At 42.1% G+C, this 21626-nt stretch overlaps 1 protein-coding gene across 1 annotated transcript in view; it reads right to left on the bottom strand.

Moving 5' to 3' along the window:
• LOC121276040 (aryl hydrocarbon receptor-like) overlaps window positions 1–21626 on the bottom strand; it is a 229658-nt gene that overhangs the window by 24670 nt on the left and 183362 nt on the right. Inside the window, exon 6 of the mRNA XM_041183986.1 lies at window positions 16704–16834. Coding sequence (XP_041039920.1) covers window positions 16704–16834 — 131 coding nt within the window. The remainder of the gene's footprint in view (window positions 1–16703; window positions 16835–21626) is intronic.

The raw sequence follows: 21626 nt of genomic DNA, 5'->3' as shown, positions 1-21626 counted from the left end.
CCCTAGCATGGACCTTTCTTTTATCCTTGCCCCACCTACCCCTTTAAAGTCTATTAAAGTTTAAAACTTCTCCCAGTTCTGATGAAAGGTCATAGACCTGGAATGTTAACTCTGTTTCTCTCCACAAATATTGCCTGACCTGAGTATTTCCAGCAGTTTCTGTTTTTACTTCAGATTTCCAGCATCTACAGCATTCTGTTTTTCAAGCAATAAAACCCCTCAATTTTATACAGAGAGCTATTTACTAACTAGCAACTTCCATAGAATTAGCCAAATTTCATCAGCCACTATTTTTCTTCTTTATGCAGGTCACAAGGTATACAACTTTAAAAAATAATGTTTATAACATGTACAACACTTCTTTAAAAAAATGAACAGATAACATTGATCATTTGAGGCTGGAAATGCCTGCAACAAGTTTTTCTCTACAGAATTCTGCTCTTCTGTTTGAGGTATGAGTCAGGAATTTGACCTGGGCCTTCACTACTGGGAATTTCTAGCAATGCTGAGCGTGAACCATTGGAACTGTAGTTTTCACCTGATCCTGTAGTTGGAATAACCACAGTATCCAAGACAACCAGATGGCAAACTTACAGTTATGAACCATGAAAAAGTACTTCCTTCAATTCAATAAATGAGCTAGCATTTTGGAGATGGTGGTATAGTGGTCATGTCAATGGGCTAGTAATCCAGAGGCCCAGATGAATTCTCTGGGGATTTGGGTTCAAATCCCAGCATGGCCGCTCGTGGAATTTGAATTCATAAATAAATTTGGAATATAAAGCTAGTCTTAGTAATGGGGACCATGAAACCATCATCAATTGTCATAAAGACACATCTGGTTCACTAATGTCCTTTACTGGTCTGGCCTACATATGACACCAGGCCTACAGCAATGTGGTTGACTCTTAACTGCCCTCTTAAATGGCTGAACAAGCCATTGAGTTTAAGGGCAATTAGGAATGGGCAACAAATGCTGGCCTTGCCAGCGATGCCCACATTCCATGAATGAATAAAAAAAAAAATTCTGTCACCGAGTAGAACTTATGCTTGCATCGGGCTAGAGCAGAACGTTTATAAGAGATTTTATGCAGTCATGAGATACTGTGATGATGTTGATCAGACGCAGACTATGAAGAAAGACCACCTATTCAAGTACTAGTCGTTTTGAAATTTGGAACTGTGGGGAAATAATATGTCCTGTGGCAGTGTTACACCAGTGACAGCTTCAACATGTTCTATAAATCCATCACAGGGAGCAGACGGAAAAAAATTACCCTTTTCAATTCTGTAAAAAAAAATACAAAGAGGAGGATGGAGAAATAGAGCAGGCATAATCATCTTGAGCAAATATTAAATTTCATCATAGCAAATGGAAATTAAGATGTTAGGACGAAAAAACAAAGTTATTCACATATTAACCAAATTTTGTAAAATGTTTGATGAATTGTATGACAAATGTACACGAGGTCTCGACATTTCATCATTAATAAGGTGAAGAATATCTGGTATGAGATGCACAAGACATGTGATATATTCAGTATATTCTAAGGTTCATAATCTGCTGTCTTATTAAGGCTGCAATGGGACTATGATAAACATCAGAAATCACACACCAACAGCTTTTATTTATATAGTGCCTTTAATGTAAGAAGCCATCCTGAACAGCAAACCAGATGTATAATCATGAAATGCACGTCAAGGCAAGGAGATATCTGATTGGAATAGCTGAATACTTGATCAAACAGGTGGATTTTAAAGGAGGGTCTTAAAAGGAGAAAGGTGGAGAGGATATGGCAGATGTATTAATGGGTTTTTCATATCAGTCTTCATAAAAGAGGATTTTAGAAAGCTGTGGTTATAATAAATAGAATTAAAACTCCATTAACGTATGGATGTTAAGAAAGAATGTTATAGAGAAAAACAAATATATATGCAGGTTTAAAAAGGCATTCAATCTCTCTCATGACAGATGTCAGCTTTGACTCAGTGGTACCACTCTGATCTTTGATTCACAGGCTTAAACCCCAATCCAGAGAATTGAGCTCATTATCCAGGCTGACACTTCAGTGCAGCACTGAGGTAGTGCTGCAATGTTGGAGGCACCGTATGTCAGATGAGACTTTAAACTGAGGTCCTCTCAGCAGAACATAAAAGATTCAAGTAGAACAGGAATGCTCTCCAAGTGTCTCCCTCAACCAATACCTAAAATAGATTATCTGGCCATATATTTCTTGCTGTTCTGGGAGCTTGCAGTGCTGTGCAATGTCCCAAGGTCAGAAAAAGTGCTATACTAATGCAAGTTATTATTCCTGTGATAGATTAAAGTTAAGGATCCCAGAATAAATATAATTATATGGCTATATGGATTGGCAATTGGCCAAACAACAGTGGGTGGTAGTAAATGAAAAACATGTTGCCTTGGGAAAAAGTAACCAATGGTATTTCATAATGAGTCCTGTTGTTCACAATATCATAAATGGGGTGTAAACAGGTAAGACATACAAAAGATTACCTTCAGAAAGACTTGCACTAATTCTGCAGGTGGATTGGGATGAAGGCAGATGGATTTTAATGTGGATGAAGGTAGGATAACGTATATAAACAGATAGAAGAAAATGTGTGTCATACAGAAGGGTGCATTTTACAACAGATTGAGAGATTCAACAAAACCCAACAGCACAAGGCTACATTATTAGGTACTGCCTCTTAGGGAAAGGAAAAGATTACAGGGGCTAGCTCACCCAAATGAATAATTAAACAGAATAATTAAAATTAAATGATCGACATTTTGCAAAATAAAGCTTTGCTGTGCCCATTTGTCAAAGTAGCCTTCCACTCAGTCATAAATACATCAGGCCAGAATTTGCGGGAGCAAGGCATCTTGCTGCATGCTCACTTAGTTAGATATTTTAGTGCACCATTCAGCTCGAAATGTTTGTGTCAGAAGTGTGCTGAAAGCGTGAGGTGATCATGGTAAGGGAAACAGGGCATTCTGGGACTTTGCTTGGTGAATGGCGTTATCAACAGTGCATCTCCTTAAGCAACGAGATTTAAGGATTGGGAAATAAAGGATGGTGAGTTAAAGGAAATGAATTCCGTGTCAAATCTGGTATAAAAAGAGAAAGAGACGGAAATAAAGATTGGATTGAGCGAGAAATTGAATTAAGAGGGATGGAAAAAAAGAGATGGAAGGGAAAAATAAATGAAAGGAATTAAAAATTTGACACTTTAAAAATCTCAAAGAATAATTAACTAACTGAAGAAATGAGACCGCACACTTTTAATTGCTCACTTTCTGCACAAGAGGATTTGATCTGCAGTCATTAAAATGATCAGATCATTAAAAAGTTACTTATACTTTAATTACTAGACTTAACTTCCTGTGGAAAGTTGAATGAACAATTAACATGCAAATGCAGCAATTTCATGAAACTGACAGGGAGCTGCCATTTTCACAAGAATAATGCTGGAGTGGCGTAACCATCCAGCACCTTGTGCCGATCCACAATTTATGGGGTATTTCTTCCTCACCACAAGTTGCTAGCCAATTTGTACATAAGGACTGTCATTCATATACTCTTATTTTTCAGCAAGTTCCAGCACTTTGATTAGTGCTCTGAGCTGAGATAGGCCCAAAAGGAATCTGTAGATAAAAGCAAACATTGGACCAAACATATTTTGTGATTTTAAACAGTCGATTCTCAAATATTCTACAGGCAAACTTTCTTACTTTCAGACTCGGTACAAGACCAAGGGCAGGATTTTCCCCTCGTCAGGTGGGCACAGCAGGGGAGCCCGGGAATGCCCACGAAATGGACCGCCGACGGTGATTGGGCTCCGACCACAATTTCATGATGGCGGACCAATTAAGGTCTGCCCAGCATGAAACGCAGCTCCGCACTGGCTGGGGAGGGCCAAACGGGGGCAGGGGTCCAATAGCGAGTGGACGGCCGGTTTAAAAGTGGCCCAGGCAGCCCCTGGAAGGCTGCCACAGAACATGTCCCCTGAACCTTCGCGATGGGTCCCAAGTGCAGCTGGACACGGCAGGCAGGAGGGCAGGTCGGGTGGGCACTCAGCCCTCTGCTTTTCTGATGAATGCCTCTCAGTCCTCCTGGAGGAGGTGGTAGCCAGGAGGGATATCTTTGTCCCAGGGTTGGGAGGAGGAGGACACTGCACCTCACCAAGAGGGCATGGGAGGAGGTGGCAGCTATGTGGTGCGGCGCACATGGGTGCAATGCTGTAAGCGCTTCAGTGACCTGCTGCGCTCAGGAAGGGTGAGTACCATGTTGGCATGGGTCAGCGTACAGATGTGTTAAGGTCTGGCTGTCCCCCCGTGGACCTACAGGTGAGTGCCAACTGTCAATCGTGCTGGAACTGGCCAATGGGGTGAGCCCTAGTTGCTTGGACTGAGTGCCTTGTGGCTTGATGGCCACAACTTGGAACTGCCCAGCCAGGTACTCCTCAGCTGGGGTTGGCCAGGCTGCAATGGAGCTGCAGGTACAGAGTGGATGAATCAATGCTCCTCTGTTGTTTCAGGAGAAGACAGCCCACAACAAAATAGAAAGGTTGTGGACTGGCAGAGGCTCCGCTAGCCTCCTAATCCCCTCGAGATACGAGCAAGACGCCCTGGAGCTCGAGAGCCAGCACGTCCCACGTGCAACCGGGCGTAGAGAGACAGGGGTGCCGGACGAAGGTAAGAGTGCAGTGCACAGAGATGAGACTTTTGGATTGTGTAACCATTCTTGTGTAGTCTCTTCATTGATGTGAGCCTCGAACCTGGAGTCCCCATTGATCATTGGACGACGATGGCATCATGATGGGGATCTCCATGGTCTCACCAGCGTGCCTGGCATGCACAGTGATAGTGTGATGACTTTTAACTAATGACATGTCCTTGTTCTCCCTTTTAGGTTCACCAATTGGTGTGCACTCTTCGGAGCCTGAAAGGCCACCCCTGATGCCGGAAGGCCACTCGGTATCATTTGCACCTGTGTCACACCGGCTTTCTGGAGCAGGCAGATACCAGCACCTTGGTGGGCATTAGAGAGGTGGCTAGTGTCTCGGTGCACATTGGTGAGGGTACTTCACAATCGTTAGAGGTGCAGGCGGAGGTAGAGAGTGTCCAGGGCGCCAGCAGTCAGAAGGCTGCTGGAGACCAGGATGATGCTCAGTCAAAGGCTGATTATGAGCCTCTGGAGTTGTCCACTAGGCGGCTGATGCTGGATGTCCAACGAGATGTGGAGGAGGATCTGGTGGAGATCCATGAGGGCATGTGTGCCATGGTCTCTGTTGTGGAGGAGTCCATGCGGAGCATCAGCATTGTGTTGACCGTCGTGGTGGAGTGCACTGCCTCCTCCATTGAGGGAGTGGCGATTATTATGGAGAGGCAGCTCCGGGGTCAGAATCAGGGGTTCCTGGGGTTGCGCTTGGACCTGCAAACCCACACAAAGACACTGACCTCAGGTGGTCAGTGTCCATGTGGGAGATAGATGAGGCACCCAGTATCCCAGCTAGGTGCCGGTTCACCAATGATTTGCAGGGAAGTCCAGAGCGACCTGATATTGGTGCACGAGCTGCCTGCCATCTCTGCGGGCTCCTCTCAGGGCGCTCTGGATGACAGCAGCAGCTCCTCCACCCTCTGCCAGTTACTATGGCGTCTGATGAGACTGTGGCAACGGGGAGATACCAGCCGTGGCACTGGCTGCTCCCTCCCAGGCTAAGCCAGTAGGGGCTCCGCTGGCTAGAGGATGACTGTCAAGGTCATCAAGGCCAACAAGACAGCAGGGTCAGCAGCCCGTTTCCAGCGACAGGGGAGCACCTACACATAGCACTTGCAAATGTAAGTTACAAGCACCATGAGCACAGAGGGACAGGTCATGGGTAATTTTATGTTCATTTACGTTTACTCTATCTATACTGGTCTGGGAATAAAGACCAGAGAATTTTATGTAAATAGTTTGGAACTGTCAAAATGAGATAAATTTTGTTGTTGTCATCATGGCTTGAGTATGTTTCACCTTTTTATTTTATTGGTGTAGGGTACGCCAGTACGTAATGCTGGACATAAGTGGCTCTGAATTTTATTGCACTGGCACTGAGTGTTCTTTGTGTTCAAATGAAAGGATCCTTTCAGACATCCGGGATGGAGGCAACAGTCCTGGCATGTATTTGAAGCTGATCTTTGGTAGCCTAGATGAAGGAGTGTTGGATCAAAACGTCCCTGGTGTCCCTGCCTCCCTGGAGGTTACCGTGGCATGCCTCCATACCCTTAGGAGTTCTCCTCACCGTGCTCTTATTCTGACTTACTACTGGATTCATCCTCTGTGGCCTGTGCAGTTGTGTTAAGATCCTTTCCTAACAGTGGATCGGCCCCCTCTTGCCAGTGCCAGATTGTGCAGAGTGCAGCATGCAACCACCATTAGTGACACCTGTTCTGGGGGGTATGGTAGTGCACCCCCTGAACGGTCCAAGCATTGCATGCACATCTTAAGACCTATGGTTCTATTACCGCCTTTGTGGAGGCACGACTCATATTATAATGCTTCTCTGCCTCTGTTCTTGGGTGGCAGAGAGGCGTCATGAGCCACCTCTTTAATGGATAGCCCTTGTCATCAGGCAGCCATCCATCCAGTCAGGCTGGAGCACTGAAGAGCCTCGGCATCTGGGAGCGCCTTGATGGTCACATGTGTGCAGTTGATGGCACCCTGGACGCAAGGGAACCCAGCAATCGCTGCAAGGCTTCTAGCTCGCTCAGACAGACTGGATACTCTGAGGGCCTTGCAGACAGCAATGAGTCCTGAAATGAAGCCTGGATAACTAAGAATGAAGCCCTGAGCAGACATGAGGCTGCCAAGTACCAATAAACAACCAGCAGCAAACTATCTCCAAAGCTCCTCACTATTCACACTGCCGATGCTGCTGACCATTTTTATCCTGTATTTGGGCGAGGTTTGTGAAAATGTCGTTTGGCCACTTGCCCGTGCAATGAGTGCAAAATCGCACAGGCAAGCAAAAATCCCATTCAATTGGACTCTTAAGGGCCTTAAGTGGCCATTTAATTAATGGTGGGCACCGCTCTGGCACCTGCGTGCACCCACTGAGCAAAATATTGCGTAAGTGCGCGATAACGTTGGGACACTCGCCCGATGTCATTGTGCACTATTTTATTTCCAATTGGGTCGGGCACGTGCCTGCCCACAGGATGTAAAATTCTGCCCCAAAAAACTGTGCTGCTACCTAAAATACACAGAATAAACTATTTCTGTATTCAACGTGTATCCATCTTCTCTTTATAATAAAATGTCTCTTGAATGAAATACAGGAAATCAAGAGTCCTAAACTAGCAAAGGTGGGCTAATGGAAGTCACCAATTGGGAAACTCTACATGATATGGGTGCTGCATAAGCTGGAGGAAGGTAAGATGCTCTAGCCCTATGAAATTATAACTAACTTCTCTGTACAAATGTAAAGCAGTTCCTGTATGCCATGGACCATCCATGCATTAACTTGATAACCATGCACATTGGTTCACCTGTCCTTTTCTCAGACATCTGCCACAATCTTAGAAACAAACTACACCCTCTCACTAACAAGCCTAATGACACCACTTTGTAACATTGCCATCTGAATCAAGTGCTAGACAAAACTCAGGTGTTCACTATTTGTGAATAGGCACAGATTTTAATTTGGCACAGCCTGGTGAATCATTTGAGTGTGGAAGAGGCACGCAGAAGTTGAAGAGGGGCCGATTACTCCTGAACAGAGCCACAGCATCACTTCAGGCATCATTCAGGTACTTTGTGATGCTACCATCATGAGACCAGCTACAAAGAGCTTACGAACAGGGGATCAGGATGTAGAATCAACACGAGTGGATATTAGGAATAACAAGGGTCATAAAACACTAGGAGGAATAGTTTATAGATATCCTAACAACAGTTATACTATTGGACAGGACATCAAACAATAAATAATTTGAGCTTGTAACAAGGGCAATGTAATAATCATGGGAGACTTTAATCTTCATATGGACTGGCAAAGGTCTGTTGCAGCTTCCTAAAACAATACATTGTGGAAACAACTTGGGACAAAGGGATTTTAGATCTAGTATTGTGCAATGAGGCAGAGTTAATTAGCAGATGCACTGGTTATGAATTTCCAAAATTCCATAGATTCTAGAACAGTTCCAGTGGATTGGAAGTTAGCAAATGTAACACTGCTACAAGGAATGAGGGAGAAAGAAAACAGGGAACAATAGGCCAGTTGGCCTGATACCAGTGATCTCATAGCAAAAGGGCCTCTGGGGAAAAAAACTGAATTCCATATTAAATTTGAGACTAACATATTCAAGTCCAAAACAAGAACCTTAAACAAAGCCAATTATATTGGTAATTACATAGGTATGTGGGGAGAGCTGGCTAAGATTGACTGGGTAAATAGAATGAAAGGCATGGTGGTAAATAAACAGTAGATGACTTTTAAAAAAACAATACAAAATTTGACAAGAATACATTATGTTCATTTAGCAAGAAAAATCTATCTGTGGCTTCCTAGGGAAGTTGAGGATAATATTAGATTAAAAGAAGAGACCTTTAATGTTTTGAAAAATAGTAGTAAGCCTGAGAAGTGAGTAAAAAAGTTTTAGAAACCAGGAAAGGGCAAACAAAATGTTGATTTAAAAAGGGAAATAGAAAATGGGAGTAAACTAGTCAGGGAAATAAAAATTGATTGTGAGAGCCATTACAAGTATATAAAAAGGAGATTATCTACAGTAAACCATGATCCTTTAGAAGCAGATGTGAGAAAAATTATCATTGGAAACAAGGAAATGGCACAGATGTTGAACAAATATTTTGTATCTGTCTTTATCATAGAAGAAACAAATTACATATGAGGGAGAGAGAAAGTAACAAAGAGCTAAATAAGAGTGGGGCACTTAATGTAATTAATATCAGCAGAGAAACAGTATTAGAGAAACTTAAGAGGGTATAAGCCAAAAACTAAAAGAGATGGTTACAGAGATAGTGGATGTACTGGTTATGATTTTCCAAAGTTCCCTGGGTTCTAGAATGGTTCCATCAGATTGGAAGTTAGCAAATTTAACACCACTGTTCTTTTTTGTTCTGATATGAGTGTCACTGACAAGGCCAGCATTTGTTACCCATTCCTAATTGCCCTCGAGAAGGTGGTGGTGAGCTGCCTTCTGTCCAAGAAAAGAAGGACAGAGAAAACAGGGAACTACAAGCTTGTTAGCCTGGCATCAGTTGTTGCAAAAATGCTGGAATCTATTATCATTATGGTTTGATCAGACAGACACAACATGATTTTACAGAAGGGAAATAGTGTTAACAAATTTAGAGTTTTTGAGGATGTTGTCAATGTCTTACCAATTACATTGTTAAGCTTTGTTAATATCAATTACATTATTAAGGGAAACAGGCGATGGACACTTGAACACATATAAATATGGGATAGCTGGGACCCTTGGGTGTATGGGCGGAGTGTTGACTCTGAACAAGTCAATAAACTCTCTCAGCAAGGAAAGACTGTGTCTTAGTTTTGACTTCACCAACTAGTGTGGATCCTATTAACAGGTAACTAGTAGGGTAGATGAAAAGGAATCAATAGGTGGAGTATTCTTGGATTTCCAAAAGGCATTCGAGAAGGTGTCACTCAAAAAGGTTAACACACAAGACGAGGGCTCACCGAGTTGGAAGTAATAAATTTGCATAGATGGAGAAGAGGTTGACGGACATGAAGCAAAGAATAGGGAGAAGCAGGGCATTTTCACGTTGGCGGGCTGTAACTAGTAGAGTGCCACAAGGATCAGTGCTAGTACCTCAGCTTTTTACAATCTATATTAACAATCTATATTAGACAAAGAGACAGGGAGTAATGTATTCAAGTTTGTTGTCAATAGAAAACTAGGTGGAAATGTAAGAGGCTGCAAGGAGATATAGATAAATTAAGTGAATGGGCAACAAGGTGGCAGGTGGAATATAATGTGGGGAAGTGACAGATTATTCACTTTGGAAGTGAAAATAGAGAAGCATGAAATTTTTAAATGTTAATGTTCAGAGAGACTTGGTTGTGCCCATGCAAGGAACACTAGAAGTTGGCATGCAAGTACAGCAAGCAATTAGGATCGTAAATGGCATGTTGGCCTTTATTGCAAGGGGATTTGGACTAAGAGGTATTTGGACTACAAGAATAAAGAAGCTTTGCTACAATTATACTTAATTTTGGGGAGACCACACCTGGAATGCTGCCTTGTTTTGGTCTCCATATTTTTAAAAAATAAAACTTTAAATTCATTCTAAGGGATGTGGGCGATGCTGACTAGGCCAGCATTTGTTGCCCATCCCTAATTGCCCTTGAGGTGGTGGTGGTGAGCTGCCTTCTTGAGCCACTGCAGTCCCTGTGGTGTAGGTACACCCATAGTGCTGTTCGGGAGGGAGATCCAGGATTTTGACCTGGTGACAGTGAAGGAATGGCGATATATTCCAAGTTAAGATGGTGAGTGGCTTGGAGGGGAACTTCCAGGTGCAGGTGTTCCCATGCATCTGCTGCCCTTGTCCTCGTCCTTCTAGATGGTAGTGGTCGTGGGTTTGGAAGGTGCCACCTAAGAAGTCTTGGTGAATTTCTGCAGTGCATCTTGCAGATGGTGCACACTGCTGCTACTGTGCATCAGTGGTGGAGGGAGTGAATGTTTCTGGAAGGGGTGCCAGTCAAGCAGGCAGCTTTGTCCTGGATGGTGTCGAGCTCCTGGAGTGTTATTGGAGTTGCACTGATCCAAGCAAGTGGAGAGTATTCCATCACACTCCTGACTTGTGCCTTGTAAGATGGTGGACTGGCTTTGCGGAGTCAGGAAGTGAGTTACACACCCCAGGATTCTAGCCTTTGACTTGCTCTTGTAGCCACAGTATTTATATGGCTAGTCCAGTTCTGTTTCTGGTCAATGGTAATGCCCAGGATGTTGATTGTGGGGAGTCAGTGATAGTAATGCCATTGAATGTCAAAAGGCGATGGTTAGATTCTCTCTTGTTGGAGAGAGTCATTACCTGGCAGTTGTGTGGCGTGAATGTTACTTGCCACTTGTCAGCCCAAGCCTGGATATTGTCCACGTTTTGCTGCATTTGGACATGGACTGCTTCAGTATCTGAGGAGTCACGAATGGTGCTGAACATATCTAAGGAAGTATATTCTTGCCTTGGAGGCAGTACAGCAAAGATTCACTAGATTGGTTCCTGGGGTGTCGCATGGAATGAGGCTTTGTAAACTGGGTCTATCGTCTCTTGAGTTTAGTAGACTGAGAAGCAATCTCATTGAAATACATAAGATTCTTAAGGGACCTGACACGGTAGACACTGAGTGGTTATTTTTCTTGGCTGGGCACACAAGGGTATATCCTCGGGATAAGGGGTTGATCATTTAGGATGAGTCGAGGAGAAATTTCTTTGCTATTTTGATCTAATTTGTAACCTTCCTGCCAATGCAACTGAAGGTTTTCCTTGTGTTCTTTTATTTGTGTTTTAGTTGCCACAATGGATCTCTGCTCTCCTTTCTCCCCTTTTCTCATTATTCTTTCCTGCTATCTTGCCTCCGCTCCCATCTATGCCCTCAGATAATCAACCCTCACAAAATACAAATCTTCAGTACTCATCATCTTTCCTGCTTTCATGCCGCCCTCTCAATTTTAACTCCCTCTTAAATAATCTTAGAGCTTCACTCTGTGCCTCTCGTCTTTCTTAGAAAGGCCCACCAAGGCACTCAGCGCTATCTCTGAATGAGCAGCAAACCCCAATTACCCATCCTGTTCTCTCCCCACCCTTTGCACTTGCTGGGGGCTAATTATGCTCACCTCCTTCCCATCTCTCTCATTGTTCCAAGTCTGCCCCTGTTGATTCTGTCCGTAGACTGTCTTTCTCTGTCCCCCACTCAGCATCTCCCTCCAGAATGTAGCTCACTTAGTAATAAAGGACTTGACATCCAAGAGCTTATTATGGATGATCACATTCACATTATGACCTAGTAAAGACATGGTTGAGGCTGGTGACACCTTTCTCCTTAATGACGGTGCTCCGACAGGCCATATCATCCATTTCCACAAACAGAACTGCCCCGGTAGACCGATCGTCTCAGCTTGCTCCTGCCCCACAGAACTCATTTCTCGTTATCTTGACTCCCTTCTCTCTCCCCTTGTCCAGTCCCTTCCCACCTACATCCGTGATTCCTCTGACACCTTACGTCACATCAACAATTTCCAGTTCCCTGGCCCCTACCGCTTCCTCTTCACCATGGACGTCCAATCCCTCTACACCTCCATCCCCCACCAGGATGGTCTGAAGGCCCTTAGCTTCTTCCTCGAACAGAGGCCCGAACAATCCCCATCCACCACTACTCTCCTCCGTCTGGCTGAACTTGTTCTCACGCTGAACAATTTCTCCTTCAACTCCTCTCACTTCCTCCAAATAAAAGGTGTGGCTATGGGTACCCGCATGGGCCCCAGCTATGCCTGTCTCTTTATGGGGTATGTGGAACATTCCTTGTTGCAGTCCTACTCCGGCCCCCTTCCACAACTCTTTCTCCGGTACATCGATGATTATTTCGGTGCCGCTTCATGCTCTCGTCAGGACTTGGAAAAATTTATTAATTTTGCTTCCAATCTCCACCCCTCCATCATTTTCACGTGGTCCATCTCTGACACTTCCCTTCCCTTCCTTGACCTCTCTGTCTCAATCTCTGGTGATAGACTGTCCACCAATATCCATTACAAACCCACCGACTCCCACAGCTATCTCGACTACAGCTCCTCACACCCCACTTCCTGTAAGGACTCCATCCCATTCTCTCAGTTCCTTCGCCTCCGTCGCATCTGTTCCGATGATGCTACATTCAAAAACAGTTCCTCTGACATGTCCTCCTTCTTCCTTAACCGAGGTTTTCCACCCACGGTCGTTGACAGGGCCCTCAACCGTGTCCAACCCATCTCCCGCGCATCCGCCCTCACTCCTTCTCCTCCCTCCCAGAAACATGATAGGGTCCCCCTTGTCCTCACTTATCACCCCACCAGCCTCCGCATTCAAAGGATCATCCTCCGCCATTTCCGCCAACTCCAGCATGATGCCACTACCAAACACATCTTCCCTTCACCCCCCTTATCGGCATTCCGTAGGGATCGCTCCCTCCGGGACACCCTGGTCCACTCCTCCATCACCCCCTACTCCTCAACCCCCTCCTATGGCACCACCCCATGCCCACGCAAAAGATGCAACACCTGCCCCTTCACTTCCTCTCTCCTCACCGTCCAAGGACCCAAACACTCCTTTCAAGTGAAGCAGCATTTCACTTGCATTTCCCCCAACTTAGTCTACTGCATTCGTTGCTCCCAATGTGGTCTCCTCTACATTGGAGAGACCAAACGTAAACTGGGCGACCGCTTTGCAGAACACCTGCGGTCTGTCCGCAAGAATGACCCAAACCTCCCTGTCGCTTGCCATTTTAACACTCCACCCTGCTCTCTTGCCCACATGTCTGTCCTTGGCTTGCTGCATTGTTCCAGTGAAGCCCAACGCAAACTGGAGGAACAACACCTCATCTTCCGACTAGGGACTTTACAGCCTTCCGGACTGAATATTGAATTCAACAACTTTAGGTCGTGAGCTCCCTCCCCCATCCTCACCCCCTTTCTGTTTCCCCCTTCTTTTTTTTTTTCTTTCTCCATTATATAAAAAAAAATAAAAAAAAAAACCCACTAGAGCTATACCTTGAGTGCCCTACCATCCATTCTTAATTAGCACATTCGTTTAGATAATATCACCAACTTTAACTTTAACACCTATGTGTTCTATTGTACTATTGTCGTTGACATCTTTTGATGATCTGCTTCTATCACTGCTTGTTTGTCCCTACAACCACACCAACCCCCTCCATCTCTCTGTCTCTCTATCTCTCCGCCCCCCACACACACACCTTAAACCAGCTTATATTTCAGCTCTTTCCTGGACTCGAACTCAAGTTCTGTCGAAGGGTCATGAGGACTCGAAACGTCAACTCTTTTCTTCTCCGCCGATGCTGCCAGACCTGCTGAGTTTTTCCAGGTAATTCTGTTTTTGTTTCATATCATCCACTGTCTGGTTTAAACTGTCACAGCAGTGTTGCAGCCCTTGGGTTGGATTTTTAGCCCCTGCTGGGGCTGAGATTGGAGGTGGGCAGGATCTAAAAAGAGCCCCAACAGCTGGCATGCAGGTTCCCTGTTCCACCCTACCTCCAAGCAAATTTTGCAGCATGTGGTGAGTAACCATCAAGGCTCATATCAAGGCCAATTAAAGGAGGCTTCCTGGGATTTTCCAGTGGGCTGCAGGTTCCCACAGGGGCTAGTTTAGGCGCTGGGAGGGCCCTCCTGCTTGCCTGGGTGCAGAAACAGTTGCAGGCAGCCCCATAGACGAGTTTCCACTCCACTCATAGTGGAGACCTGGCTGTAACATCCGGAGTGCAGGAAGTTGGAAAGAGGGCACCTTCATTTTGAAGTGCTCTCTCATTTGCTTACTGTCTATTGTAGTCTGCTGTTCCTTTCAAGCTGGAAGACCTCTGATTGATCCTCCACCATTGACAGCCCACCCATCATCCCAATCTTTAGGCCAATTTAAAAGAGGGCATACCCTTGAAAATCATGATGAATAAATGTTTATTGGGAGGTAGATTCAGAATCGGGATACAGTCCCAACCTCTGTTTCCTGCCCAGGAGGAAAAATCCTGCCACTTATCTCTAAGTCATAATTTGGCCTGATCCCCTATTCCTGTGGGAACTTCTCCATCTTTGAGCATCACACTTTGTTCCACCCTTCAAGCCTCTCATTTAAACTCCTGTTCTGTACCACCCACCCAAATACGTCTCCAAATTTCTCACCAGACATATCATCTCTGCTTTCCTCCATCAGCCACTGTACTGAGTGACTTCTCATCAGTGACGATTTCATCCGTGATGATTTCAACCTCCATCTCAACTCTTCTTATTCTCTCTTCTGAGTTTACTGCCCTCCTTTCCACTTTAAATCTCCACCTTAATATACATGGCCCACCCACGTATATGGCCACCTGCTTGATCTTGTCATCTAATCTGGCTGCACTATGTTCATTGTTACATTGCTAGTGAAGTAATCTGTGATCATTTGCTTGAATCGCTCTCTACTCACATTTTCCTCCTCCTCCCAAGTTTACTTCTTTCCTTCTAGATCATAACTTCTGCCCCTTTTCTATTTTTTGTTTTATGATTTGTTTTTGGATGGCAGCAGTTGGTGATGATTGTGCTTTTCCCATTTTCACCTCCTCAAAACCTATCTTTTGTTTTACTTGTCTCATGATCACCCTCTTTTGTTTTGTACCATCGTCCCCTTCGTCATTTAACCTCCACTCTTTTTTGTGTGTGTCCTGGCATCAAAACTTTTTAACATCTACCTAAGTCACATGCCCACCATATCATCCCAAAAATTTATTTATGCTGACAATATTGCCTTCACAACGCAGGCAAAACCTTTCCAGGATATGGAAGCCATGCTAAACTCTGACCTGTCAAAAATGGCTGAATATTTCTACAAGCTGCGACTGCATCTAAACCCAACCAATCTCATTGTCTCTGCATCCATCTTGAAAATTGTAAGGCACACAACACCCTAAATGGCACCTTCTCTGGAGAAAAACTGCAACATGATCCAACTCCCATCTATCCTGGGTGATCCTTGACCACTCTCTAACTTACCATCACCACTCTGAAAGACTGCCGAAAAGACCAAGACACGGGTGGGTGAATTCAATAGCAAATCAGATACAAAATGTGAAATAAAGAGAGGGATGAAAAATTGGATTGAGAGAAAGAGAAAGAGGAATGAAACAAAGGAAAAGAAAATCATTTAAAATTTTCAACAGCAATTAAAACCTGAAGAAATGAGTCTCCATATTTGTAAAGTTAATTTTAGTGACAGGTTGGTTTGCAGTAACTAACACTTATCACATCTTTTAAAGGGTACTTAGACTGAAATGGACAAAACTCAACTTTCTATGCTGAGCTTAGTCTGTGTCTACCATGTAAGTACAGCAACATCACTCCATTCAATTCGTTTTGGAGTGAGATGCTGCTTTCTCAATGCTAATAGTGGAAAGATGAACTCTCCAACTCATCTCCCTTCACCTACAGTTTCTGTAGCATTTGTGCATAAATAATAGTGAGTTCTATTATACCTATCATTATTTTGTCAGAAAACTATTGGCCATTGTATCTTTCAAAAGATTTAGAAGCACTTAAGGTATATTTTTAAACAAATGATCGCATAATTTATGCTAACATGTTCATTCAGAAATGAATATTAGGTTGAAATCATATGTTTCCTCATCAATCTGTTAACTGAGCCTTCTGCAATGCAATATTCAATCAAAGAATTCAAAATGCTTTATGTTGTGAACTTCCATTAATTCTACCATATGATCAACTGCCAAGAGCCATGCTTGTTTGGAACATGGATTTATCTGAGCACCTATTACCATTATATTACAACATATCCTAAATCAAGTGATTTGCAATTTAGGGCATTGGAATTATATCAGACAAAGGACTAAGTGCCTATGGTTTAAATATGTTTCATTATTAAACAATTTCATGTGAAAGTTGAACAGAGAAGGGGAAAAAAGGTCAAAAATAACTTTACCAAAAATCCAGAGGAATTATCTAGGAGACATCTTAACCTGCATACAAAGTTCCTTTCCAAAAATGGTGAATTTTCTGGAGGAAGCTGCTCAGGACTGTAATGGTTAATTGGTAATGGAAGGCCATTTTCACCTGAAAGAAAGATAATGTTACATGTCAAAGAGCTTTAGAATATGAAAGCTGAAGAAAATCAATTCTGTTTATTTCACATAGTTTAAGAAGTATTCCAAGAAAAGTTTTCCTTATGTAAATAATAGTAGCCATCCAAAGTCATCAGTGCATAATTTTGCCCTGAGATTAAGTACTATATAATCATTTGTAAATTCCCAGAGATTGCATGGCAATCTAACAAATGCAGATTTCATCCATCAGTACCAAAAGACAAAGAAACAACTCCATTAAAAAAAACCTCCCTCTCTTCCACAGCATGAATAAAAGGACATGTAAGAGTGGTAAGTATTATGCAGTTTCATTTTTGGGTTTAGGTGATAGCAAAAATAATTACATTCCTGACTTGATCATCCCCAAGTATCTGTTATCCTTGTTATTCTACTATCTTAGTTCCGTCCTTCACAAAGTAGCTAATGGGTTGATAGAAGATTATGGACATTGCTTTCAAGAAAACAGAGATTAACAGTTAAAAATAGAAGTTCTTTGCAAACAAGTTATAGCATGGAGCAGAATTAATGCCAGATGTTGAGCTGAAAGCTTAATGACAACAGAGTAAAAAAATGCACCAATATTACTTTGACAAAGCATTAAGTTACTGCACAGAAAGTTTTCTGAAAGCTGGAAATTCAATTTATTACATGCCACTGTTTGAAGAAGAGAACCAAATGTAAAGTGATTCAAAATACGGCAGACTAAACAGTGCCATGTGGTCTTGTGTGTCCACCTGAACAGGCAGATAGGGTTTCAGTTTAGTGTCCCATCTGAAAATCAGCACCTCTGACAACGCAGCACTTAGTACTGAACTAAGTGTTAGGCTAGATTATGTGCTCAAGTCCTTAGAAGCAAAAGTACTAATAATTGAGCCAATGACACTTGGGGCATTAAAAGCAGTATGAAGTATGAACAATTTAACAAATGCAGAATGACAAAATACCACAAATACATTATTAGTTATAATGTCAGAATGACGTGACTTGTGCATGAGTATATCCATCTGTAATTTCACTGGCTAACCAAGCATAAATTGAACTGTTTAAAGGACTTTTTAAAAACAAGACAAGACACTGACTTAAGATGGCTGCCACAAGTCACCTGACACCCAGCATTGCAGGTTGACAAACTCCTGGAAAGTTCCAATGTGAATTACAATTCAGGCATGCCCAGGCATTCTCATGGAATTTCACACTGGAGGATGTCAAGAACTACTTCAAAAGCATTTATTAAAAAATGTACTGCACCTAACATTTACATTTCTATAAAATGTCTGCTAGAACAATAGTTAAATGAAAGATGTTTTCCTATCTCATCAAGATGGATAATGACTCATTCGGGGTTAATGGCTGGGACTTTACAGAATTTAATCACCCCCATCCCTGAAAGAAAAGCAAAAGTTGGTTCAGACAAAAGATAAACAGACCCCTTCTGAAATCATTATGGGGAGAGAGGGGTCATGTGACTGAAGTAATCATTTTGAAATCTCTTTAACACAGCACACAAGCTGCTAAAGACAGAAGTGGTCAGTAGTCTGGAAAAGTTGCTAATGATACAATAACAAGCTCCCTTCTTTCCTCTCAGAAGACAAGGCTCTCTCTCTCTCTTTTGGAATAAGCATGTTGCTTGGTTTGAGAAGCCAACTCAATCAGAAACCTACCAGCAAACTATAGATCTCGTAATAATTGCAACATCTTCTACATCTTACTGCATCCAAGAAACAAGCTAATTGAAATCAGCTGCAATGTTCAAAATCTACACCTCAAGGACAATCAAAGACACTTAACTATATTCTTTTCTTTTTTAAAAAAAATGGATTCCCCTTATTTCTGATACCTGTGTGCGTGCATGCACGTTTGCACGTGAACCCTAATGACTGCATGGGGACCGAATGCTTGACGTCACTTTTTTTTATTTTTCTTGGATTTAGTGGTTAATATATTTGCCCTTTTGTTGGCTCAAGAAAACCTTGTTTGATTGGCTCCTTATTGCTCACAGCTTAAATAATAAAACACATTCTGATTTGGAAAAGGCACACCTTCATAAAAAGAAAGTTAAGCCTTTGCTGTGACCAACTGAGGAGGTTGAATAGAGGGGAGCCAGCTCATAACAATGTTATATTTCTTCGTAAAAATTTGCCGGACAGCATTGGCTTAAGTTTCTGAATTTAGTAAATTCACTCAGTGTGTAAAATAATACCAGGTAGAAATATGAATTAGAGGCTCGTATATTGAACCTAAAGTCCTTTCAATATAAGACTCGTACCTGTATGACATGGCAGCAAGGCAATTATATAATGTATGGTACTCTGATGAACTTCTTTCGTAATGCTTTGTTTAAAGAGTCTCAGGTTGAGTGAACGTTAATGGTAGAAAAAAAATACAAATGATTAGCATAATAGAGAAGGAGGAAACCTTAATTTTTTGGCCTAATGAACATGATAAAGAATGGCCTGAAAACCAGGATATCCTGGGTAAACATTTGTGGACTGGCCCAAGCATTGAATTCCAATGAGGTCTGTGTAGAAGAGAATGCAGCACCAATGTTACAGAGCACAAGATCCTCGTCCTCCCCATTAAATAAAAACAGAAAAATGTTGAAAACACACAGCAAGTGAATCAGCATTCTTGGAGAGAACAGGTAAGATATTGTTTCGAGTACAAATTTTACTTTGCACTAGAAGAGGCAAACTGAGGCTAAAATTAATACATTTTTAAAAAGGGGTAGGAGAATATATAAAATGCTTAGAAAGGAATCAGGAGTAGAATAATGCAACAAATTCTGCTGTATTTGTCTGTGGATATATTACATATACTGACAAAAAGGAATCAAACATTACTCTATATAACATATTTATAAATAAAATAATATATAATATATGCACTACTTCTATTCTCTCACCTACTCCTTTTGAATTCTATCAATATATGGGCAAATCTTTGATTTCTCATACTGCCGGACCTATTACATGCTTCCAATGTTTTCAGTTTTTTTTGTTGCTAAGCAAAACTGCTGCACTGACTGCATATTTGGCTGGCACTGGTATTTCTGCTGCTCAAGGCATGTATAGCTATACTGTGCTTGCACTTTCTTCTTCCACGTGGTAATTTGGTCTATCTTTAGGTACAGGACAGTAATTTTCAAAAAAGTTTCAAATGCCATCCCCAGTGCATACAAGTGTTATGACCAAATGGCTGGGTCCAGGGTCAGTACAGAAACAGAAGATGAGCAGTTCAGATTAACACACTTTCTTGAAACAGCTTAGTTTTGTAAAAATGAGGCTCATCATTACTACACTAACATCTGAATCTTATTTGTGACAGCACACATAACTGGCTGTGCTTAGTGTACTGTGAAGTGGTTGTGCTCAAGTAATCTACTTGGCTCAACTATTGGATCAGCTTACAGTTTCTAAAGTAGTGGTGCATGATTTGAAGCTTACGATCTGTGCTTAATTTAGCCAGCAGCTGTTATGAAAAGGCACATTTACACAAGCGAGTTTACTCTGGAGTGTGGACAAAATTCGATGGGATTCCAAAATAAAAGTCTACAAACATGAGTCCAAAATAATATTAAGTGAACTCTCAGAAAATAAATTAAACTATTATTGAAAGGTCATAACATGCTATATTAAATACTCTATTTTGAAGTCCATGTAGCTTACTTAGTTTACTTTGAATGACTCTAAACCATTTAAACTTTCCATCTTTGTGTAGGTGTTGAACATCAGGCATCATAGAAATGTATCACAATTACTTTTAGACAATTATCTCCTTATAAATGTTAACTATTCACCTTTCTCCTTTCTGGAATCCTTACTGATTGATATTTGTCGAGAGCAATAATGATTGGGTGTGAACTCCAACTTTGGCAGGGTGAAAAATATCAAAGGAAAGGAAATTTGCACGGCATGTATAAGCAGTGCCTGCTCCAATACTGCCCAGCTTTGTGCTTTTAAAAAGAAATAATACTGATCAAAACAGTTCCTTCTTCTAACAAGAACAACCTTTTCAGATTTAAAATTTCAATGATGGTGACAGATTGGAAAAAGAATGACAAAATAAATTTATCACTTGTAGGCACAAAAGCAGCAGTTTTATAACTTAGGAAACATAGCCTTTCAAAATTAAGGCCAGCTTATCTTGATCTTGTAGCCAACACTATCATTAGTGCCAATGAATGTTGAGGTAATGATAATCCAGCCCTTATACAAAACTGCTGCCAAGACTCGAGTAAGATTTTTGAGGCGAGGGCAAGGCAGGATAGCAGCTCTTGAGGACTATTGATAGATGGAATGTTGCAAACAGTGTAGGGTCACTCACTGACATCTTTGTAATAGAATATTAGAGCATCAACACAGGATATTTGGCCATTGCACCTGCATCAATATTTTTCTCCGAGAGTGACCTCGGCTAATCCCACCCATACACTTTAAATTTCCTCTTTTTCAAGCAACTAATTATTTTTAACAAAATCATAGGTGTATAAAAACCATACTCTAATAGTTTATGATTTTAAGCAGGTACGAGGTTGGAGTGATAAAGTTAATATTCATTTTCAGACAGCACCCCTATTATGTGATTCCTTGGAAACCATGAAATTTCTTCTGACTTTTTTCCCCACATTGACAACTGAACCTGGGTTCAGTTTACATTTGATGTGTCTGCTGGCTATATTTAGGATACTGATCATAAATACAGTTAGCAATTGTGAATTGTGACGAAATACATGGTTGAATTTGCTCAGGAGTTACTTTTAAGTA

This window comes from Carcharodon carcharias, chromosome 3 (assembly GCF_017639515.1).
Source record: "Carcharodon carcharias isolate sCarCar2 chromosome 3, sCarCar2.pri, whole genome shotgun sequence".
In the NCBI taxonomy this organism is placed as follows: domain Eukaryota; kingdom Metazoa; phylum Chordata; class Chondrichthyes; order Lamniformes; family Lamnidae; genus Carcharodon; species Carcharodon carcharias.
The sequence above is the reverse complement of the archived record's forward strand: the minus strand, read 5'-3'. Positions and strand labels throughout refer to the sequence as shown.